At 43.6% G+C, this 25,621-nt stretch overlaps 1 protein-coding gene across 3 annotated transcripts in view; it reads right to left on the minus strand.

The window, feature by feature from the left end:
• DCC (DCC netrin 1 receptor) overlaps nucleotides 1-25,621 on the minus strand; it is a 928,036-nt gene that overhangs the window by 437,921 nt on the left and 464,494 nt on the right. For all 3 annotated transcript variants that reach the window (XM_077936487.1, XM_077936485.1, XM_028749092.2), the window contains exons 4-5: nucleotides 22,714-22,864; nucleotides 22,244-22,380 (exon numbers count right to left, since the gene is read on the minus strand). In XM_077936487.1, coding sequence (XP_077792613.1) covers nucleotides 22,244-22,380; nucleotides 22,714-22,864 — 288 coding nt within the window. The remainder of the gene's footprint in view (nucleotides 1-22,243; nucleotides 22,381-22,713; nucleotides 22,865-25,621) is intronic.

Consider the following 25,621-nt stretch of genomic DNA (forward strand, 5'->3'; position numbering starts at 1 on the left):
AAGGACAGAAAGCGGAGGGGCAAAGAAGCCAGGAAGCTGGCGCAGTGCAAATGTGCTTTGTGCTATGCCAACCTCCCAGCTGCTAGTGTCTTCAGGACCATGTTGTGGTCACTTCCTCCCCAAATACCCCAAGAAATGTAGCCAAAGGGTTATCTTCAGCAAGGGTACTGTCTGTGTACCTGCATACACTTTAGCTGAACTGTGTAAATCAACAATTTACAGTGGTAGCTTGGTTCTCAAACTTAATCCGTTCTGGAAGTCCATTCCCAAATCAAAGCGGTCCAAAACCAAGGCACTCTTTCCCATAGAAAGTAATGCAAAATGGATTAATCCATTCCAGACTTTTAAAAACAACCCCTAAAACAGCAATTTAACATGAATTTTATAATTTAACATGATTTATAATTTAAGCAATGTACTGCAGTCACACAAACAATCAGTAGTTGAGCTGGGTTACACACAGTCTCAAAAGGAAAACAAAAAAGCCACAAAAACAAAAACACAAAATGAATAGCAAAAACAGACAGACCTCAGCGTAACACTCAAAAGGGAAGGGTGGCACTCAAATTGGAAGCGTAATACTCAAAACAGAAGTGTGGCACTTAAAACAGAGCACATTCAGCTTCCAAAAAAAGTTTGCAAACCAGAACACCTACTTCCGAGTTTGCAGTGTTTCGGTTCTGGTTGTTTGAGTACCAAGGCATTTGAGAACCAAGGTACTCTCTTTTAAACAGACACCTGCACACACATAAATACAGTTTGTACCTGAGTTCAGTGCAGCACATGAACAAGCCTTAAGGGTACTTAAACTTCACACACACAAAAAGGAGCTAAAAATCAAGGAGGTAGATGAGAGAGATGTTGAGAATGGTACCTTCCATAATAGCTGGTTTCTGATTTTCACATTTTCCACATGGTTTTTATTGTATTGCTTTTATGTATAATTGTTGTAAAATGCTAAACTGCTCAGATTTTTCTGTATAAAAAAGAATAGTTGTATATCAGTATTTCTATAGATAAAATGAATAAATAATCTCAGTGCATTTTGGACCCTACTGGCACTTCTTCAGGGAAAGTCAGAGAAATAAAGATCTGGCATATACTGCCTCTTCTTTTATATGCTAAGAATATGTTTGAGATCTCCTGTCTCCTGCCACAGAGTTCTCTGAAGAGAGGGAAGTACTCTTAAAGCAATTTAACTTTGCAGTGAAGATATAGCCTACAATACCACAGCTGTCCAGTGATGGACTAGGCCGGCTGGAATGCATATTCGCATAGATACTCAGAATATGAGGGGGCACTATAAAACATGCCCTGTGCATTGTCTCACTGCCACATATGTCTACCTAGAACCTGCAGGAATCTGAGTAGGTTCCTTTTATTAGGTCAAATTCAAATACACGAGCTTCAGAAGTAATTACATAATAGAGCCTCTTTTTTCACTTCATCCCCTCAGGAGAAACTTGACTTCAAGTGTGTAATTTGAAGAGACCTTTTGTTCATTCCCACAGATGTATTAAAACATTTCCCTGCAGTCTTTGCAAAGAGATGGTGGTTATTTTATATAAAAAAACCAACCTCTCCATCTATTGCGTGTCATACGAGAAAGAAAGCTAAACGTGCAGCAGAAGCAAATGATAAAACTTCCAAATCTTGCACTTTATGCTTGAAGAGGAAATGGGGTGTTTGAATGATCACAGAATCATAGAGTCGGAAGAGACACTGAGGAATGTCAAGTACAGCCCCTTGAAATGTAGAAATCTGCAGCTGTCCTTTATGGGGATAGAACATGCAAACTACCAATCTCCCATTGGTAGTGGTGCCATAATTCCTGCAGGCATTTGCAGCCCCATTTTCCACCCATGTGACAGGAGCCATGCTTTGCAGATGACTAAAACTGGGGGAGATTCAGGATGTAGCCCTTGGACTACCTGATAGCAGTCAGTGTAAGTCCAGATCCTGAAGAGGACAGGATCTGACCTGCGCAGAAACTTGAAAGGTACAGATCAGGTGAGTTTGCTTCAGATTGCGGACAAACGAACGTCCTCCAGATTCCCTATGCCACAGTGATCCATGCTCTGGCAGTTCCTAGATGAATTATCACAATGGCTTGGACGTGAGGGTTTTATTAAAGAAGCTGGAATTTTGATGGGTACAAGCAAGAGGTAGTCATCAAAGTCCCATGATAGGCTCAGCCCCACAAGAGACAGTAGTGATGGCCACCAATTTGGATGGCTGTAAAACAGGGTTAGACAAATTCACGAAGTACAAAGCTATCAATGGCTATGAGCCTTGAGGGCTAAACTCTGCATTCATGGTCAGACACAGTCCCTGTCTGAATAACAGTTCCTGGGAACTGACTGCTGTTGCATGCTTGTCTTGCTTGGGTAACTCATTGGCCTAGATTGGCCATTGGCCTGATACAGCAGGCACTCCTTATGTTCCTTTGTGGTTCCCTCCTCTCTCCTCCAGTAGAGGTAAAGTTTTGCAAAGTGCAGAGTGAGACCATGTAGCAGTGAGTTATATAGAGCCATGCCATTCAGCTCAGTGCTACTGCAACTACTCAGTCTAACAACTCTTAGAGGTCCCTCACCACTGCCACCTCTGAACATAAAGGTAAAAGTAAATGGACCCCTGACCATTAGGTCCAGTCGTGACCGACTCTGGGGTTGCGGCGCTCGTCTCGCTTTATTGGCCGAGGGAGCCGGCGTACAGCTTCCAGGTCATGTGGCCAGCAGGGCTAAGCTGCTTCTGGTGAACCAGAGCAGCGCACGGAAATGCTGTTTACCTTCCCGCCAGAGTGGTACCTATTTATCTACTTGCACTTTCACGTGCTTTCGAACTGCTAGGTTGGCAGGAGCAGGGACCAAGCAACGGGAGCTCACCCCGTCACGGGGATTCAAACCGCTGACCTTCCGATCGGCAAGTCCTAGGCTCTGTGCTTTAACCCACAGCGCCACCCATGTCCCTTACTTCTGAACATAGGCACCAACTATAGTGGGCCCTGGGGGTCCGGGCACCCACAGCAAGGGCTCTGATGTGACTTCCGGTACAACCTGGAAGTTGCATCAGAGTTCTCTCAAGGCCTCAGGCATGATTTCTGAGGCCCCACAAGGCCTTGGAGATCACGTCCAAGGCCCTACTAGGTCTCAGAAGCGCTGCTACGGTGTGCTGATTAGCTTGACGTCATGACATCATAATATCACATGACATTGCAGGCACCATTGGGCACTCATAACCTGGGGCCCAAGTTGGCGCCCCTGCCTCTGAATCTGTCAGATTGTTCAAATGGAGGTACCAAGGATGGATTGGGACTTTTGGCAGCTGCCCCACATCGGCTGGAAAGAAATATTGCAACCAAAGTCCTCATGCATAACATAACTGCTCATTTGCTTTTTAAAAAAAAATAGACTTGGAAAGTTAAAAATGGAAGGTACATGTTTTCTTCTCTTATACATGCAAGTTGGGAGAAAATACATTCATGGTTAATAAGTGGTCTACAGTCATGGTTTAACAGGCTATATTGAAATAAATCATTCCCCATAAACCCTATGCTGAGTGTGACTAATGCTCCTACAATATACTTATAAGGGAAGACTGTGTGTTTGTGTTCACACCTTCATAAGTATTTTTAATTGCTACTGCCTGGGTAAAATAATAGAACTGCAGACATGAAAGGACCAGAGACTCCAGACTTGCCAGTTCTGTAAGCATTGCTTTGGGGAAAAGGAATTGAAAATTAACTATCATCATGCCAGTACAAAAAAACTATGGCTACACTTCATAGGATCATAGAATTGTACAGTTGGAAGGGACCACGAGAGTCATTTAGTCCAACGCCCTGCAATGCAGGAATCTTTTGCCCAATGCTGGGCTCAAAACTACCAGCCTGAGATTAAGAGTCTCAGATGCTGTTGGCTGAGCTATCCCAGGTTGGAATACTGTATCTAATCCTGACCACACCACATCCAAAGGGACATTGTTAAGGTCTACAGAGAGAGGCTGTTTAGTAAAGATGTTGCAATAAATTAATCTAGGGAATCTTGCAGATGTGAACTCTCCTGAATGATTACTCAGAAGAAAGATTGGGAAGTGCAAATCCGTCAGTGTTAGTCTTCTCATTTTTCCCAATCCTAAATTCACTTTGCCACACTTCTGCTCAAGTTTGTTTTAAACAGTGTGTATATGGTCATTGGGACGCAGGTGGCGCTGTGGGTAAAAGCCTCAGTGCCTAGGAATTGTCGATTGAAAGGTCGGTGGTTCGAATCCCCGCGGCGGGGTGCGCTCCCGCCGCTCGGTCCCAGTGCCTGCCAACCTAGCAGTTCGAAAGCACCCCCAGGTGCAAGTAGGTAAATAGGGACCTCTTACTAGCGGGAAGGTAAACGGCCTTCCGTGTGCTGTGCTGGCTCGCCAGATGCAGTTTGTCACGCTGGCCACGTGACCCGGAAGTGTCTGTGGACAGCGCTGGCTCCCGGCCTATAGAGTGAGATGAGTGCACAACCCTAGAGTCTGGCAAGACTGGCCCGTACGGGCAGGGGTACCTTTACCTTTACCTATATGGTCATTAAGAAATTCAGCATAATAAAAATCAACCATAAAACAAGTGTTACAGAATGTGAGATTCACCATTACCATGTGAGACGATGTCCCCAAGGTATTATTCAAGGATAAGATGGCGGGGGGGGGGGAGGTGAAAAGAATTCACTTCACCCAAATGCATCCCTCCAAAATGAATTCTGCAGGTAGGCACATTCCATTGCCTTGGTGGTTGACATATCCAGAAAAAGAAATTCTTGCAAAAATTGCGGTGTTCATGTCTACCAAAGCATACATTTCTATAGGCTGTTTTGCCTAATATACACATTTTTGCAAGCATCTGTCCTAATATACATTTTTTGTGTCCTTTTTACTAATACTAAAGTCTCTGTGTGTTTGCATGTTTCCCATGCACAGATTAGATACCAGACTGAACAGACGACATGCTGTTACTCTCAGCGGGAGTTTTTACATATTTTACATACATATTATATATTTGACATTCATTTCGTTCTGTAACTCTAACATGAATTCAATATCAAATACACTCGCATAATATGCAGAATTCCTCCTGAAAGGAATGGTATTTCAACAAACACCCATCATTCTCAGGGGGGATTGCTGCATTGATTTCAACATGTATTGTGGCAGGACACCGGTGTGCAATGCACAAGAGAGTGAGAATCTGGCAGCGCATGAATAATAGAGTGTACATAAGAACATCAGAAGAGGCTGCTGGATCAGGCCAATGGCTCAGCATCCTGTTCTCACAACCAGATGCCTGTGGGAAACCTGCCAGCACGATCTGAGCACAATGGCACTCCCCATTTTTGGTTCCAGCACCTGCTGTTGCTGCCTCCAGCTGTACCCCCTGCTCTGATACACACATTGGTCCAGGCAGGTGAGTCCATCGGCTCTTGAATCATGGCTTTCCAGATTCCTCCTCCATCCCCAGCATCTTCCAGTCATATTGCTTCCACAAGATTGCTACTTCCCTTCAGTTGGCCAATCTCTGCTTAAGCATCCTTTGCCTAAATTTTTCATATATACAGAAGCAGTATGCACAGTGCTTCTGACATTAGGTAAAAGGTAAAGGTAAAGTCCAGTCAAAGGCGACTATGGGGTTGTGGCGCTCATCTTGCTTTCAGGCCGAGGAAGCCAGCTTTTTGGGTCATGTGGCCAGCAGGACTAAACCGCTTCTGGAGCAACAGGACACCATGACAGAAACCAGAGTACAGAGAAATACTGCTTGCCTTCCTGCCACAGCAGTACCTATTTATCTACTTGCACTGGCATGCTTTCAAACTGCTAGGTTGGCAGGAGATGGGATAGAGCAATGGGAGCTCACTCTGTTGTGGGGATTCGAACCGTCGACCTTCCGATCGGCAAGCCCAAGAGGCTCAGTGGTTTAGAGCACAGTGCCACCCAAGTCCCACATTAAAGCCCTTCCCATCACCCTAGAATCCTGTCCATGCTATCTAGGAAATAACAGACATATTTTGTGACTCCCTTTGCAGAAAATAATATTCAGATACTGGTGTTTGTACAAATACAAATATTTCAGAACATAAAGTGTACATGTACCCAGAGACTTAAATAACCAACAGGCCAGATTCAGTAGTTTTCTATTTACATGTTAAGTTCAGCATGCATAGGCAAACTGGGCTGGTAGATGTGATTTGGGACCAGGGGCAGGCATAATCTTACTGGCAAATCCCGAGTAAATGCACTTTTATATATCCATGTGAAAAGCATATGCAAAAGAATGCAAGAATGGCATTGACTACAGGAAGGGGTCTATGCTCAATCTTTTTCTTTTTTTCTATTTATGACATAGATATAGCACAAAATTATAAAGCAACAATGTAAAATTATAATGATGTGGAATATCACTAAATTATCACCCATTTATGTATGCTGATGCTTATCAGTTTATGTTGGGTGGATTAATTTGTGCATCTGATCAGGGCAGAGGAAAAAGAAGGCGAATCTAAAAGTCACTGGTTGTCTGTCATTTTGAATTTACACTCATTTGCTTAATCTCATTATACAGATGCACAGTGCTAAACCCACTTGGGTGGTTTGGCGATTTTAATACTCTCTTTCAGCCATAGCCCAGTGTTTGCCTCTGCTAGGACACGTGGCCTCTGTTAACCCAGCTCACTTGTCAGATAAATCCTTGCTGTGCTGCACTCCACTGTATTTTAATAAATCAAGCCTGAACCAATTCTCCCAGGATGTTTTGAGAACCAGCAAATAGGTGGAGGAGACCCCACCATGACCTGATCTCCGACTGCCTAGTGAATTTCAGTACAGTCTGAGTGCTCCAGAGGGGATTGATGGGCTACCATAGGCAAGAACTACAAATTATTCTCGTGTTCCTCTCCCAGCATGGGGTGAATTCATCAGAAAACTTTCTGACATGTTGTGTGAGAATTCAGTGGGTAACAAAAGGGCTTGAGAATGAGAAGTAACAATGAAGTGGGAGGTTCGTTCGTAGCTGAGATTCTCAGCTAGGTGGAAGTAAGAGGACTTCTTAAGCTCCATTTAGAAAGATATACTAGACTAGATATACTAGAGATATGCTAGGTGCGTCTTATGATCTGGTGTGTCTTATAGAGTGAAAAATACAAAAATACAAAAATACACAGTAACATAAAAATGTTACATTAACACAAAGTTATACACACACACACACACAGTGGTACCTCAGGTTACATACGCTTTAGGTTACAGACTCCGCTAACCCAGAAATAGTACCTCAGGTTAAGAACTTTGCTTCAGGATGAGAACAGATATCGTGCTCCGGCGGAGCAGCAGCAGCAGGAGGCCCCATTAGCTAAAGTGGTGCTTCAGGTTAAGAACAGTTTCAGGTTAAGAACGGACCTCTGGAACAAATTAAGTACTTAACCCGAGCTACCACTGTGTGTGTGTGTGTGTGTGTGTGTGTGTGTGTGTGTGTATCAATATCAGTATCATTTCAGGGGCTTCTCTCCCCCAATCCGAATTCAGTTTTAGCAAAAAGATAAATTATTGTCATTGCATTTGAATAGCAATGTCTGTCAACTTTTTTGGGGGGTGGGCTCAAATATTTTATTGGGGGGGCAAAGCGACCTCAGCCCCTAGGAGTTGGCTCCCATGCAGGGTTGCGCCTAATAGCTGCATGTTTTTCCCTCATGTGACCCCATCTTTCTCATGTGGTTTTCTACATTCTTCTATTACCATGGAACCTCAGGAACAAAAGCTTAAAGCCACACGCTTCTTTGTTTAAAATGTCAGTAAGCTGATTACGCTAGACTTTTTTTTGTTAAGAAGCAGGTCTAAATCAAATCACCACCAGAGTCAATATTCCTCCAGGCTGAAGGTAAAGAAGAATGGCTCGCCTAAGGCCAACAAATGGGATCACAGCTGAGATTTGCATCAGGGACTTCCCCGCTGACAGCTGGTGTTCTTAAACAATCTCCAGATCTTAATTTTGCTGTTGGCACTGACTATAACCATGTTCTTAGGTCTTACGTAGTGTTTGCTTCTACCGCCCATCAGCTGATGGGCAGTTAGAAGCTCACCTAGGGCAAAGAGAGGAACAATTGGAAGCCCTCCAGAGGTCATGAACTGGCAGGACAATGGGGAGGAGGAAGAGGATCCTGATGATGGGTGTAGCCAGGACTGGGACACACCAGGGCAAGAAGCAGATGGGGAAGGAAGAACTCACTGGAACTGGAACAGCAGGACCCATTTCCTGAGCCAGAGGGGGCCTTGTCTCCATGAACACGGCAGGCTCAGAGGTTTAGGGAGCAGTGGGGGTATGCTCTAGGTGGCTGAGACAGGCAGGGGCCCACAGACCAGCTCCCTAGCTGGCCAGGTGGGGCTTGCTAGCTCTGGGAGGAGGCGAGTGAAAACAGGTGAGGGTCCCTGGCCTCATCCAGCCCAGATGCTGCAACCAACATGCAAGGTATAAAAGGGAAGCAGAGCTGAGGTGCTGCATCTGCTCAACTTCGTACATCAGTTGGAACTTAGTGTGGATGCTCCTGGACCTCTGGACTTTGTTTTGGGTTTGACTCTGACCTGTATTTCCTGGCCTTTGGACTTTACTTGTGTGGATTGAGCCCTGGTCTTTGAACTTTGGACTTGACATGCAGTCATACCTCGGAAGTCGAACAGAATCTCAAAATGTTCAGAAAGCAAGGCGCGGTTTCTGATTGGCTGCAGGAAGCTCCTGCCGCCAATTGGAAGCCGTGGATGTCATGTCGGACATTTGGGTTCCAAAGACGTTTGCAAACCGGAACACTCACTTCTGGGTTTGCAGAATTCAGGAGCCAAAACATTTGAGTCACAAGGCATTCATCAACCAAGGTATGGCTATATTGACTTGCTGCTGGGTGGGCCAGGGGTTCAGGACACCAGATGATTCTTTTGAAGCCCTGTCCACACCTGATATCAGGTATGCTGTCAGGTGTAGGACGAGTGGGCAATCCCTAAAATGACACTGTGGATTCCTCACCCCTGCATTATGCTATCTTTAATCAGTAAATTTATCTGTACTTGTCTCGGCACATTTGGACATTTGCTGCACTTTTTGACAAAGCTGTCATTTTGCTGAAAACAAGGATTATATAAGAACAACCACTCCAATTGCTTAATTAATGACATTACTGTTATTTGAATGTATTTTAAATGCATTTTCTGTTCTCAGATGTCCTGTTTGTTATCCTGTTGGGGAAAGGGTGGCGATATAAATGCGGTAAATATCTTGTTTACATAAAACAATAGTAGATTTGCTCCTTTTATTCACTGCTGCTATTTTGTAGATGAACCTTTTGTGCTTCCCATGTTTGTGCTCTGAAAGTCTAGACAGCTTGTGAAGTAGCAATGTGCAAAAAAACAAAAAAAGGGTACAGAAAGCACTTTCCTATGATAAGAGTCTCTGAAAGAAGGCTTGACATGGTGGGTGGACAACATGATTGCAAACCTTCCTGTGCAGCTCGAGAGAAAAATATTCCCCGTTAGCTTATTTTCCCTACAAGTAGAAGTGGATGAGAGCTGTGCCATCAGCAACACCGTTTGGCTGCTAGTTTTGATTTGCAGCATCAGTGGAAATTTTCAGGTGATTCAAGAAATTACACAGTTACATCCAGCACATGGGTGAACCAGAGGGGGAAAGGGTTCTGAAGCAGCAAGCGCAGTCACTGAGAGACTAAAAACTTCAATGAAACAAAGAAAAGCAAAATATTCAAAAACAAGAAGCTGCCTTGTACTGAATCAGCCCATCAGTCCATTTGCTCAGTACAGTGGTACCTCGGGTTACATACGCTTCAGGTTACATATTCCGCTAACCCAGAAATAGTGCTTCAGGTTAAGAACTTTGCTTCAGGATAAGAACAGAAATCTGGGGAGCACAGGCCAAAAGAGAGTGTGTCTACCTTGCATATTCTCATTCATGCATCCATGACAATCAAACCCAGACCCACAGCCAGAGCCGGATTTAGGTTTGATGCGGCCCTCAGCTACTGAAGGAAATGGGGCCCTTTATACGTCCAGCCGTCCTGTCACTGTTTTTGTGTGTTGAATATACGCTAGATGGTGATTTATGGACCCAATACATATCTAAAGCACATGAAGAGTGTAGGCACCCTATACAGTGGTACCTCGGGTTACATACGCTTCAGGTAACAGACTCCGCTAACCCAGAAATAGTACCTCAGGTTAAGAACTTTGCTTCAGGATGAGAACAGAAATCGTGCTCCGGCAGCGCGGCAGCAGCGGAAGGCCCCATTAGCTAAAGTGGTGCTTCAGGTTAAGAACAGTTTCAGGTTAAGAACGAACCTCCGGAATGAATTAAGTACTTAACCCGAGGTACCACTGTACTGTCTACGCTGACTGGCAGAAACTCCCTGGAGTCGTTCCCAGCCCTATGCAGGATAGAAACTGGAACCTTTTGCAGACATAGAATTCAATGACAATTTCCTCGCTTTGCCAAATGCTGAGAAGATTGCCAATAAAACCAGCATGAGGCAGCACCACTGTGTGTGATTCACAAAGATTCCCATCCACCTCTCTTCTACTTGCAAGCCTCATCTGTCCCACAGGATGAGAATTTCCCAGACTTTGAGGTGTGTGGAAATGGTCTCCTTTGTTCTAGATGAGCGTGACAAAGTTGAGAAGTGCTGTGGCCATTGGTTACTCTTTAGGGGTGAAGTAGAATTCTTCAATTTCAGTGCAGCTGAAAATCTGAGCGCTTCAGTCCAACTCCCCTGCTTTTCTTTTAGTATTGTACAGATGTGCTTCGAACCACAAGCTCAATGGCAGCAGGGTCAGGCCTCTATTGGGAAAACTGTATGAGGTCAAAAGCTAACCCCTCTAATCTCAAGTTCATGGGCTTGTTTAGTATTGAAGAGCCCCATAGCTGCTTTGGCCTTTAAAATAAATGCAAGATATTGTAATGCAAAGGTCTTCTGCATCATATCTAACTTGGCCCACAGAAGCTTGATTCAACAGTGGATTTCTGCTTCCCCAATCATTGGAATGTTTGTGATGTCTCCATGACATCACAGCAGGTCAGCCAATGATAAGGAAGTAAGGATAACCTAGACAAGCAAAAGACCACTTGATGCCTGACATATAGAATGCAAAGTTATTGATTGGCATTGTAACTTAGTCTTGATCTTTCTCAGATACCATACGGTAGTTGAATGATATTGTTAGGAAACAAGAAGAGGAGCAGCTTGTTTTCCCCACACAGAGGTTGCTTTCTAAAGAATACATTTTACAAGAGAGCACTTAATCTACTTCCCAACATGGAAAGGACTTCTATGGTGGGAAAGGAACAAGGCATGCAAGATGCATAGGCCACGTTGAAATACAATGTGCAGGTCAAAGGTGCATACTCTGTTTGAAGAGTCTAGCAATCACAACAGTTTTCCTTTATTTTGATGTACAGTCTGAGAATGCTGAATTAAAGGCTAGAATTTAAATACCCTCCCATGAAATGCTCACAGATTTTGAAGAACCAACCTTGATTCTCCCAGTTCTGTGCTTGTATAGAGCAAAGCACAAAAAGTTAAACTGCCTGCTCACTTATCAATTTTGTCCTGTACAAAAGTGCTTTTTTATTTATTTATCCACATTTGCAAACACTTCTGCTTGTCCCATGTCTAGAAAGCAGGGGTGATGGACTATATGGAATTGGCAGAAATGACTGGCAAAATCCGAGACCAGGGAGAAGAGTTGGTGGAAGAAGATTGGAAGAAATTTAAAGACTATTTGCAGAAATACTGTAAAATTAATGAATGTTAAAATGATGTTGGATTGAAAATAATTGGTATTGGTAATAAGATTAACAAGAATATGCAAATACGGATTGATAATGGATGAAAATACATAGTTATAATAGGCTAAGATATAGAGTAAAGATAAATGAAAGAGGGTAAGGATTTGCTGAAATGATTTTCTAAACGGGAATACAAAAAGGGGAGGTGTGAGGAGGTCAAGGAAATAAGGAAATGAGCCTAAAGATATTGAAAAATGGATTTATTTTTAAATTTTTTCTTTTTAGCTATTAGTTTTTTCTTTGCATTTTGTATCTTTTTTTCTTTCTCTTTCCTATGTGTGTTTTTTAGTTTGCTAATTTTTGTTTTAATTTTCTCTATTCTGTAAACCTATGTTTTTTGTAAAACCTTAATAAATATTTCATAAAAAAAGCAGGGGTTTCAGCAGTTTCCGCTTTGCCCTGTTCCTTTCCCAGAAAAAAACTCCACTCTTTAGCTCTAAATTAGTCAAAACCCGAATTGCCATTTGCTCTGAGCACTAAAGAGCGGTTTCTCCTGGGGGAAAGCAGCAAGGCAAGAGGAAGTGGGGATAAGCCCTTGTTAGCCACTTTTTAATGAAAGTAACTCAAAGCAACTTACAATAAACACACACACTAAAACAAGCATAAAGCAAAACAAAGCAAAATCTAAAAGACAGTCCTACATTTTAAAAGGTAGGACTAAAACATCTCACCCACTCAAGGAGGCCAGAAGTAACTAAAAGGCCATTAATAGTGGTATATAAATAAAATAAAATATGGCAAAGGCTGTACAATGAAGCTGTTAGATACTGCTCTGTGGGTAGGAAGCCCCACAAAGGAGAAGCTGCCACAGAGGAAGACCTCTTTGCTTCTGGGCATGCCCATCCCCAGAAAGGTTCCCTCAAGGGACTGGAGGCCTTTGTCTGAAAAGGGTTCACCACCACCCAGTGGTGTAGCATGGTTTGCTGGTGTGCGGGGTGGGGTGCAGATGGTGAACAGAGCCTGCTGCAACAGTCCAGCTCTCACCACCGATGTCACTGTAGTGACGCCAGCCCTGAACTGCTTTGTGAGGCTGGGATCCCAGCCTCATAAAGTGGTGCAGGACCGGCAGGCCAGCATGAGCCGCAAACACACACACACACACACACACACACACACACACACACGAGAGAGAGAGGGAATTGTGGCTGCAGCCATTGCCCTGGCAGCCAATGCTCCACTCCAGCCACTACCATTTTAGACCTAGGAACTGGAAGGCCACTAATCCCTGGCTCTAGCCACTAAGTTTCTTTGAAGAGGAGACTACAACCCTGCCTTTTAAACAAAGAAGAGAGTATCAAATATAGTGGTAATAAATCACCTACTCCCCACTTCCATCTCATTTTTTATGATGCTGCCAAGCTGACAACTTCTAGTAAAATATATTTTATTGCAACAGACAGTGCGTGGTAATTGTTACGAGCATGAGCCACACTCCTGGTGAAATGATGAATTTTGCTGTAAACAGAATCTGTTCTATGTAATTGTTAGCAAAATGTCCGATCCATTTAAGAGCTAATTATAACTACCAGTTTTAAGACCAGTCTGGGCAAAACTCTTCTGAGTGCAGGGAGGAGGCACAGGATGGGGTCTGAAGGCTCATAATTTATCACAAGTTTCATTAAGGTCCTTGAAGTGTGATTAAATAAAATTAATATGGAAGATTATTTCCAATATCCTTCAAGAGGGGTTTTTCCCCGCTTTGCATTTTACTAAGCATTCCCAAGCTTATCTGCTAGTAACTAGTTTAATGGTTTTCAAATGGTGTTCCTGGGTGTATTTGACGTTCTACAGAAAGAAATGTACTGGGAATTACTCACTGGGAGGATCACTCATGGTTCACGAGGTCCCTTAGAAGCAGAACTCATGGTTCGCAAGGTCCCAAAGCCCATGGTTACCAATCATCTTGGTGTGCCAACTCCCATCAACACCTCTCAGCATGTGGAGTTGTAGAGAGAACTATGTTGGGCACTCCATCTCTAAAGGAGCCAGATAAACCGGGGGCCACCAGGGGGCGCATTGGAAGATGGCTGACAATAACATCTCTCCAACCCACACGAGGTAATTAAGAGGCTGTGATGGGAGTATGCAGCCTCCCTGCCCCCCCAAGGGAATGGGGGGGACTGCCTTGCCAGCGGTGTCCATAATTCACCCCCGGATTCAAAAGAAGGGGGTGTGGGCACTTGGCACGAAGCCCTCGAGTGAGGCCGGCTCTCCCGGACGCTGTCTCTAATTCGCGCACTGGTTCGCATTAGCTCGGAATATATAATTAGAAATATATTATTGGACAGAAGCTAATGTACATACATCAAGTGAAGATCGGGAGTAAAGACTGCTGATTAATGGATCTCTGTGAGCGGAGTGACGGGCTGAACAATAAATCAAGTGAAGAATCACCACTAAAAGACTGGTACGTTGGAATGAAACGGAAAGCGGGGGGAGGAAAAAACTTTTCTTCTTTTATCTTATGTGAGTACCAATAACCCTCCCCTCCAGAAAGAAGAATCGTTGCAAATTATTAATCACAAGCAGGAGATCAAGAACTGTGTGGAAATGATCAAAGAAGGATTGGTAGAAACACCGGAGAATGGAAAGTTTTATGATGCAGTTACAAATGGTGTTTCGCTAAGACAGGCTTGCCTATAGAAAGACGAGGGGGAGGAGAACCAGGGTCATCAGAATGTGAATGTATGGTTATCGGTATGTGTTCTTGAACTGGCGGAGCCCCCGGAGATATGTTTGGCAAGCCTGGGGAAATTAACGGACAGACGGAGGGAATGTTCGGAGGTGTGGAAATGGTGTCTTTTCTTTATGTGATATGATTTTTGGAGAGTGTAAAACCCACACAGAGGATGTTTGTTTTCAACCCGCTTGTGAAGACTATCAGAGATCGCAAAGAAAGGAATATTTGATAACAACAATAAGATGAGGAAAGTAACAAAGAGACTATCTGGACAGAACTGGATAGAACTGTTTAATTAAAGCAGCAATATGAGTGATGTTTGGTCCCCTTTCGGAGCTTGATGTATGGGTACCTCCAACAAAAATTTAAAAATCTGGCTGTATAATTTGGAATTAATGTGATTTGGAATTAATGTGATTTGATTGGCCTGTTAATAAAAATTATATATATATATATATATATATATATATATATTTGCTTTCAGGACACCAAAACCTGCATATATATATATATATATATATATATATATATATATATATATATATATAAAAAGGAGCCAGATGAAACCAACTACAAGAAGCAAGTTGACACTTTCAAATTCAGAAACTCGGGATTTAAGCCTCAAATTAGGGCAAGCATACACCCTAATATCAGCTATTCATTCAGAAGCTTCTTTCTCAAAAGCTCTCTCTTTGTCAGTGTTGAACAGTTGCTATGAGAAAATAACATGCACTATTTTGTTTATAGACACTTGTTTCTGAAATGAAAAGATGACTTGAATATTTAAACTGATATTTAACAACTCCTTAATGGTCATACATTTTAAATTCAATGAAAAGTAACATTGACTGGGAAGAGTCAAACAAAAGGAGAGGTCTTTGTTTAGCGATAGTCACATGCATCAAACTGCAGTGAGAACAACAGATAATTTGCAACCGTCTTCTACATCCATGCTTGTTTGTGTGCTATTTTTATCATTGACTGGGACTAAAAAGAAATGGGAAAACAGAAGGAAAAACATTTCTTTCTTTCTTTTACATTTTAATAGCTTCACTGTACAACACTACCAATTTTAAATTCTCTTTTCAAGTAGAGGACTGTCTGCTGACAGCTGTTCAGATAGAAGACTATTCTTCAATAAAGGAAGGAACATGGCTATCCTAACAGGAACCCATGATAAGCAACCAGTAAGGTCCTAGGCACAGGAACCTTGAAGACTTTCACAGTCCTGACAAAACTTGACATATACCAGTAGGTCTCTAGATCTAGGTGTGAGTGCTACACTACACAAAGATTCCTCTCTACAATTGCAAAACATCATGCACATTCCAACATTAACCAGCTTGTAAGGCCAAATAAAAAGAAAGTGTTTTGCAAAACAACTTGTTTTGCTTCTCTCTCTCTCTCTCTCTCTCTCTCTCTCTCTCTCTCTCTCTCAAAAATTACTTTTGTCATTATGAAATAATTGAAACCCATGAAACATTAATGCACCAAAAGCCAGAAAGTTCAAAGCCTCCATCATGCATAATTTCCATAACATTGCATTGTGGCTTAATAAAAGGATATTGTTGTGCACACATCAAATCTCTTCTAATCCAAATAAGGGCTTTCTGTTCACTAATGAAAGCATTTTTATGCATAAGGTTTAAAGCCCAAATGCTAAATAAGCATTACAGTGATATTGGGCTCCTGTTTGAGCAAGTATTATCTGCGTGGTTCCTTAAATCTTTTGGAATCACCCAAAGATAACTCAGCATTGTTCAGTAATTAAAAACAAACCACCTCTCTAAACGCAGTGTTTGTACGATTCTGATTCCATGAAAAACTGACACACTGGCAAACTCTTTGATCCCAGACCCAAGACATTTCCCCCTCCCTTCACATCTCTGTCAAATAGCATGCTTACTGGCTAATGAATCATTTGCAGGAAGAAAGAGAGGTTTTCACAAGGATGAAAGCAGGGGCAAAGTGGTATGCTTTGCTGCTCAGCAGGTGGCACGGAAAACAACAGTGCTTCCAATTTTTTCCCTGAGTACTGTTATTTCTCTGTGGTAACCGCTGGCATCAAAATGTTGCATCACAACCATGCCATGCATGATGCCTGGATACAGACCCAGAGACAAAATCAGTCAAGGCTATTCCTCCTGACAGTGGCAGTAAATATATGCACCCTGGTCCACTAATATATATGCTAAAGCAGGTTTTTGTGGGGACAGCTGTGGTGAAGGCAGATGCATGTCATCTGGAATACCAGGAGATGAAGTTTGGAAATTGGATGAATAATTAAAATTTTCGTTTTCAGAAGCATAAGTTGCATGCCCAGGGAGGACTCCCCTGCTGAGTGCCTAAGGGCCCTCATCCTACCTCTCTCCACCTGGCCTAGGGTGGGGCTTGGCTGGCCTCATAAGAACTGCTGCTGCGGAAAGTTTCATTGGGAGTTTTTGCTGCTGTTACTGATATTACTGATATTAACTTTTTGTATCTTTCTTTTTATGTGGAAACTGTTCAGTTTGGTTATGTAGTTTTCAGTGTGTCTTATTTATTTTTACGACTACTTTGCTATGTTTGTAATTACAGTGGTACCTCAAGTTACATACGCTTCAGGTTACATACGCTTCAGGTTACAGACTCCGCTAACCGAGAAATAGTGCTTCAGGTTAAGAACTTTGCTTCAGGATGAGAACAGAAATCGTGCTCTGGCGGCGCAGCGGCAGCGGGAGGCCCCATTAGCTAAAGTGGTGCTTCAGGTTAAGAACAGTTTCAGGTTAAGTATGAACCTCCGGAACGAATTAAGTACTTAACCCGAGGTACCACTGTATGTAAATCTTTTCATATTGTAAGCCGCCTTGAGCGTTGTTTTAACTGTGGAAAGGCGGCATACAAATAAAATGATGATAATGATGATGTTTGCACAGATGAAATGCATGCGGAATATACACACCTTGCACATTTGCAAAAAAATGGAGCAAGCTGTTGCTGCACCATGTTGGTATCAACAAATGAAAGGGCAATAAACCCACAAACAACAGCAATCCACAGGCCTTATGCCAAGTTAGACTATTGGTCCATCTAATTCTGCATTGTCCACATCATGAGTGGGGAAACCTTGGCCTTCTTGATATTGCTGAACTACAGCTTCCATCACAGCCAATGGCTACTGATGATGGAAATTCTTCAGCAACATCAGGAGGGCCAAGGGTTCCTCACACTTGGTCTACAATGATGGGCAGGGGTCTCCTGGGTTTCAGCTCTAGTTACCTAGAGATGTGAGGGACAGAACCTGGGACCTGTTGCATCTTGTCACAGAGCCATGACCCTTTCCTTTTCAGGTAAGCATTAGTAAGCTGGGAAGAGAAACAAGAGAAATCTGCTGAACTCTTAGAAATCTGCTGAACATTTAGATTACGTGTCAAGAAGCAGTTAGGGAATAACCATGAAGCTTGGGAAGCAGGACCAACCCCAAGGTACTTTGGTGCCTGGGGTTCAGGGCAAGGTTTTGCCCCCTGCCATTCCATGTACAGGATCCAACCAAACTAGCAGCTGAATCTTAGTTCAATACTGGATGTGGTGAACTTTTCATAGAAGAATGGAGGCCTTCCATGGACTATTTTTTCAAATATACTATAGTCAAATGAAATCGTGGGCAGGATTCGAGCTAAAAGCAGCAGCAGCAGAAAAAGGATAAAATAATTGTAAAAGAGGAACTTTGTGTAATAGATAAAGATATAATGCAGTAAAAAAGGTTTGAGTAAAAACGCTGCGGGGAGTGGGGATGGGTGGGAAGTCAATTTATGGATGTAACTATTTGATATGAAGATTATTGTGAAAATGTTTGGAAAATTTAATAAAAAATAAAAACTTACATTACCAAAAAAATAAAAACCAGGATGTGGGATGACATCCTTGACAGTAAAGCCTCTCCTCCTCCAAGAGGGGAGGTGTTGTGGGCGGGATGCGATTTCTGCGTCACGCAGGGGGCGTTACGCCCCCTGCCCCACTCACCTGGCTGGCGCACCACACCCACAGGTAAGCGCCCAACTGGGCGGCTTGGAGGGGGCGTGGTTTGCAGTTGAACTTACTGCTGCGCCAGCCATTCCGCCTCATTTTCTGCCTTCACGTCACGAGTCACCCACCCTCCACTCCCTTAGAGCTTAGGGCTTAGTTTTTCTCTTGACCTTGCTATGGACCTTAGGTTGGTCGCCCAGGTTGCCCAGGGGGCCTGGTAGGAATTTTTCCAATTGGCATTAGGCCTTTTGGTTTTCTCGCCTACCTCGTAGCAATCGTCACAACTTTCTTGGTATTGGCGGTTAGGTTAGGCATTGGAATGTGTTGATGGTGTGTGGAAGGGCTAGGTGTGGTCATCGCCTACCCCTTCAAATTTGGGTATTCCGTTAAAGGAGTCCAGTGGTCGTGGATCCTGTCTGATCCCTGTGGGGGGGGGGGCATGGCACGACCCTCGGTGACATCAGGGGAGAGCTTATAGTTGTATTAGCATCAACAGGCTCCACCTTCTGGTGAATAAACCCCCTTTGGGCTCACCCCTCTCTGAGTGGGTGGAGTCAATCTGTCGTGGTCCAATGCCTAAGCCAATAGCTTCTCACTTGTTGTAATCAATAAAGTTGTGGCCTTCTCCTGCCCATTAACCTTATACTCTGTGTCTGTGTGTCTTCATTCCACAAAGCGGGGATCGGGTCCTCGAACCACAACTGAAAGCAGCAGGCTTGCTTAGGAGGTGCAGAGCAAGCCAGCTTAGGGGACTCAGGGGGAAATGATGGAGAACTGCTGCCCCACCCACCTGCTGCCTGAGGCAGCTGTCTCACTCTGCCTAATGCTAGGGATGGCTCTGTCAGGAAACGAAGCGCATAACAACACAGAACAATCCTAGGATGCAGACTAATGCGCAAGCTATAAGCCTCAGCAAGCAATCAGCAGTTAGAGGGAAGGGTTAGAAATATGAACCCTAACAAGCCAGGAGGTTGCTAGATGGTGATCATGAACAAACATTGGGAAGCTGAGGGGCTAATGTTAACATTAGCAAGTATACAAGCATGGGGCCTAACTATAAGCACTGACAAGCCAGGAAACATTCAGATGGGGAGGAAGGATAAGTACCAGCAAGCTAGTCAGATATTAGATTAAGAGGAAGGATAAGCACTAGCAAGTCAAGAAAGCACTTAGATGAGAAGGGTAGAAAAGCACCAGCATGGCAGTAAGCATTCAGATAAGACACAGAGATAAGCAAGAGCAACAAGTCAGGCAGCACTTTGAATGAGGAACAATAGACACACATGAAAGGATCGTGTGAACTAACACACACACACCCCAATATGCCATCTACCCATTGTGAAAACACTATCCCTACCCTGAATCCATGCAATGGGGACTTTTTGGTGAGGCAGAAATATCCCCAGATGCAGGGATATGCTAGGATGTGAGCTGATATGCAATCTGGTCACACAGGTTCAGGAAAATCAGCCCGTGTGTTGAAAAGGATCCAAAATGCAGCAGTCTGATTAGTCCTAGAACAATAGGATTCAGAATGCAGCAGTCTGATTGGTCCTAGAACAATGCAGCAGTATGATTGGTCCACAGGAGCCACCCAATCCAGCACCAGGTGGAAGTGAATCCACAACATGATTGGCCTACAGGAGAATCCCGGAATTAGCCAATCACGTGCAGCCCATTGTGTAAACAATGTATATAAAGCAGATATTGTGGGGGAACTTCCATTCCTCCTCACCACTATGAGCTGAATAAAGAGCATGAAATCCACTCTCGACTCCGAGTATATTTCACCATGCAAAAGTTATGTTTCTGCTTAGGGATGAATGCTATCCTGTTGAGTGTATAATGGCACATTTTGGCAAATCGTGTCCTCCTCCCAGAGAGCACGCATTGCGGTGAGATCATCAAAACTGACCTCACTGCTGTTGTGGGTGGGAGCGATTGGATAGCACAACAACCCAATTGGTGGTTCCTCGGTTGCTGGGGTAATTCTGGCCGCCAATGGGATCGTTTCATGCATTAACCAAGGGACCTATATATACCACTGCACATTGCGTTGAGCTTCCTCTTTTCGCCTTGTGCATCGAATCACCCGCCCACCCTCCCTATATTTAGGGTTCATTATGACCTTGCTATGCCGCCGTGGGTCGTCTGTTTTGGGGACAGGGGCCCGGTAGGAATTTTCCCATTTGGCTGATTGGCTGGCACGACTTGGGTTTCACCTGCCGCGTACCAAATCATCACAACTGTGTAAGGTTTGGCGGTTAGGCATTGGTTCAATGTGGTGTGGAGGGAAGGTTGTCACACCTACCCCTCCAATGCTCAAAGGGTATTCCATTAAAGTAATCCAGGGACTCGCCTTGATTTTGTCCGATCCCCATCCAGGGGTGAGAGCCACACCAGAGCCCCTGGGAGCATTTGGGTTAAGGGGTGATATGATAGCCATGTTCAAATATATAAAAGGATGTCACATAGAGGAGGGAGAAAGGTTGTTTTCTGCTGCTCCAGAGAAGCGGACACGGAGCAATGGATCCAAACTACAAGAAAGAAGATTCCACCTAAACATTAGGAAGAACTTCCTGACAGTAAGAGCTGTTCGACAGTGGAATTTGCTGCCAAGGAGTGTGGTGGAGTCTCCTTCTTTGGAGGTCTTTAAGCAGAGGCTTGACAACCATATGTCAGGAGTGCTCTGATGGTGTTTCCTGCTTGGCAGGGGGTTGGACTCGATGGCCCTTGTGGTCTCTTCCAACTCTATGATTCTATGATTCTATGATTCTATGATTCTATGATTTGGGGTGAGCTTGAGTCTGAACCTGGTCCAATGCTTCCCCAGGATGTTTTCCCTCACTGACCTCTGCTGGAGTCCAGTCATCAGTGCCCTGCCTAGGTCAGGTGCAGCTAGCCATTCTGAAGGAAATCAGCCCTGAGTGCTCACTGGAAGGACAGATCATGAAGCTGAGGCTCCAATACTTTGGCCACCTCATGAGAAGAGAAGACCCCCTGAAAAAGACCCTGATGTTGGGAAAGACTGAGGGCACAAGGAGAAGGGGGCAACAGAGGATGAGATGGTTGGATAGTGTTCTCGAAGCTACCAGCATGAGTTTGACCAGACTGCGGGAGGCAGTGGAAGACAGAAGGGCCTGGCGTGCTCTGGTCCATGGGGTCACAAAGAGTCGGACACAACTAAACAACAATAAAGGAACCCAACCAGCTCAACATAATGAGGAAGAAAGCAAACACAGGAAAATCATCTTATCCACAGAGCTAAAAAATTACCCAACCACAGAGACAATATTTGGAATTCAATTTGAGAATAAACACAATTGAATGTTTTTCATGGCACTGTAGGCATGTGACGATGTCTTTCAACCTGACTGAGATTCATAAAGAAAACCCAATAATAACAAAGAAATCTGAGGGTGTTCCAGTTAATTTGCAAACCAGTCATTGTGATATAGCAAACAAGTAACAGGTTTTTGTTTTTTCACTTATCAGATTAGCCCTTGAAAGTATAAAGGTGGGGAGAAGATACAGTATAAGCCAGCATTTTTACGCCAGTGACATAGTCTAGACACTTAGTGTTAGCCTCCACAATAAATACCCATCTGGAAGCGCAGTGAATCCTTCTTCAGATGCAAAGGACTTTTTCAGACCGCAAAGGACTCCGCAAAAGATATAGAATTCTCTGTACTCACCCAAAACAGATAGCTCAGCTGAAGCACTGCTGTTCTCCTCCCTGTAGGTGACCACACAAGTATACGTCCCAGAATCATCATCTGTTGCATTAGATATCAGTAAGTTACTGCCAGCCAGCAATGAATACTTTTTGGACCTGGAATATTGGCAAGAAAACTTGGTTTAAAATAAGGGAATGGGTAGGATGGCTTTGTTAGTTTTAGAAGGTTTATATCCCACTCTCTCCACTGTTCCCGGTAGCTCATGTCAATTTAAAAAGATATTATACAATATCATAAGCATGAATGATCGATTATATTCAGTGGGAGGGCTGTTCACTCCTTCCCATAGGGGTCCAGCAGACGTATAATTTTCTCTCCTTTCAGCAATGGTGTTCCCACATTGGACAAAGCAGCTGATCCAAAAGCAAGCAGCAGAATTCTAGATTTGCTCTTTCCAACGCATTGTTATAAACTGAGGAACTAGGTACCTGAATGGGATTGTTTCATCTCCTCGCAGCCACGTAAACGTTGGGGCTGGATAGCCAGAGACGCAGCATTCCAGCACAGCATCTTTCCCTTCGACAACTACCACATTTGACGGTCTCTGCAGGAAAAATTGTTGCCTGTGCAACCCGGGATCTACGAAAGGAAAAGGAATGGTTATTACTTAATAATCACACCATTTGTCTTAGGAGCAGCGGGGAGGAGTATTTAAATATTCTCAGTGGGAAATCTTCCGTTTCACTGCAAGAGAGAAAATTCACACACACACACACACACACACACACACACACACACACACACACTATAGAATAAGGGAGAAAAAAGACAGCAGAAAATGAAATACAGGATAAACATTTGAATCCAGAGAAGTGAACAGCGATTTACATACTAAATGAAAGCGTAACTCTACAGAGTTTGACTCAGAAATAAGTCATACTGAGTTTAATGCAACTTACTACCAGGCACTGGTGTAGTGGTAAATTTAAAATTACAAGTGCATCATGACATTCCCCCATAGGGGAATCCAGAAATGCAGGCTTCTGTAGAAATAAATGCTATGAAAAATTGTGACACTTTCATGGAGTCCTAGCATATGATAAACTTCCCAGCAGCATGGCTCCAGCCCCACGTATAGTTTCCTGGGAGTAAGCTTCATTGAGCTCAGTGATGCTTACGTCCGAATGTATGGATTAAACTTGCAAAACAAATTGAGCTTTAGCAAAAGATCTCCTGCCCGCTGAAAAGTAACCTTAAGCCTTTAATTAGAAATGCACACAAGCTTGCAAAGACTTGAACTCTTAAGAGTTTATTTACTTGCCAGAGCAAGGAGACTCATCAGTAACCCCAGTGCTCCAACTGATGACATCACTGCATCCTGTTTTCCCTTGTCCAGCTGCTCCAGGTAAGTGGGTGCAGGATTGCAGCCTGATTCTAGGCTTAATGGGCAAATCCAGCAACTAAAGCTTTTGATGATTAATGAAGGGTCAATTTTAATTGGAGAGGTTCAAAGTTAATGCCATACTCGTGCATTTTGCAAAGCTGTGTTTTGGTTCCGGTGTGTTCCTCCAATAGGGAATGAAAAATAAAATATTAAATATGATCTTTCCTTTTTAACCATGAGTGCTAGTTGCCTCACAGTAGTTCCAGTTCCTAAAAAACAAATAAATAAATGAGGTTTGGTGAAATGCATATTTTAAGGGGGGGGGAGGAATTTCCCAAAAAGCTTCCATGGCTATGCAACTCGATATTTTTCAGTTGGCTGACAGCCCTGATACTGAGCACAGATCGGAGTTTAGAAAGTATAGTTCAGGGATGGCTCTTGCTCATAACAGAGATTTGTGGTTCAAGGATCCGATCCCCGCGTAGTGGAATGAAAACACACGGACACGTGATGTAAGGTTAATGGGCAAGAAAAGGCCACAACTTTATTGATTACAGCAAGTGAAAAGGTATTGGCTTAGGCATTGGATCACGTCAGTTGACGCCACCCACTCGGAGAGTGGGGTGAGTCTAAAAGGGGGGGGGTTATTCACCAGTAGGTGGAGCTGACTTGCGACGGGAGGGCAAAGTGAGGGCCGTGTGGCTGGCACAGCAGCTAGTTAAGCTGCAGTCCACGCCCCTTCCAAGGCACCTGGTTGGGTGCTTGCCCATGGGCGTGATGCGCCAGCCAGGTGAGTGAATGGCAGGGGGCTAACGCCCCCTGCTTGAGGCGGAGCTCGGCTCCCGCCCACAACCCCTCCCTTCATTTTCAGGAGGAGAGGCTCTGTAGCAGTGTTCTGTACTGGCAAAGCCATAGCACAGATTAAGAAATGTAATGTTAAGAGTGTTCACACCTTGCAGACAAGAGGGGAATCCCTGAAAAACCACCATATATACTGGAAAGCAGAACACTGGATATGGTACAGACTGGGAATTAGAAGTCATTTCAGATCCAGAGTGAGGCACTTAAGAAGCTCCCCCACCCTACTTATTTTTAGTTAACATCTGAACAGATACCTTATGTTATGAGAACCAAACTTTATTTTGTTATCTCCCCATTGAACGCACACACACACACGATTTAGCAGTAACCTAACTCTGTGGTTCTATCCCCCATTTTCTTCGAATTTTCAAAAGTAGGCAAGCAATCATTCTAGACCCAGCAGCCACTACCATATTTTCTGTGAAGAAGTAGCTCAAAACAGAAGAAGGTGTCTCGACCCCAGATGTATATCAGATCCCCGCTCCTGATTAACATAATGTGCTCTGTCATTATCATTAAAACTTTCCTGTTCCCTACATTGCCGATTGCCTAAATGAATGTCCTTGCTATGCAAAAAACAAAATGAAACACTGAGAAAGGAGACAGAGAAGTAAAGCACCAACCCACAATTCTTTAATTAAATCAAGGATAGGCTTTACATCAGTATAATAAAACACTAGAAAGATTTGGAAGGTTTTTTAATGTGCAATCAAATTGAAGTGTAATAACAGGAGCCCTTTTTGTGTTCATTGAAAGGAGGAATTGTCTACTATTGTGTGAGAGGGCTGGGATATTTTATGGAATTTGGCTGTAACTACTCCAGATAAATGGATGATGCTTCACAAGGGAGACTGATTTGTCACTGCTCGCTTTGAGCCACACTGCACAGAACCATGAAAGTTGAAGGAGTCATTCAGAACAACAATTTATTTTGCTAGAGAATTGCACAACCTTCTTTGTGGCCCCGAATTACTTCCTGTTGGAGTGCTTCAGGCAGTTTTGTTTAGCTGAAGGCAAACTACCATGCCACAATTGCAATTTCCACTGAAACATAATCAACAAATACAATGCATTAGGCTGGTGCAAATTTGATTCCATTGTTTTGCAAAGCAGCACTTCATCTTAGCAACCTAGCGAGGTTCCATTAATAT

Source organism: Podarcis muralis, chromosome 11, assembly GCF_964188315.1.
Source record: "Podarcis muralis chromosome 11, rPodMur119.hap1.1, whole genome shotgun sequence".
Taxonomy (NCBI): Eukaryota; Metazoa; Chordata; class Lepidosauria; order Squamata; family Lacertidae; genus Podarcis; species Podarcis muralis.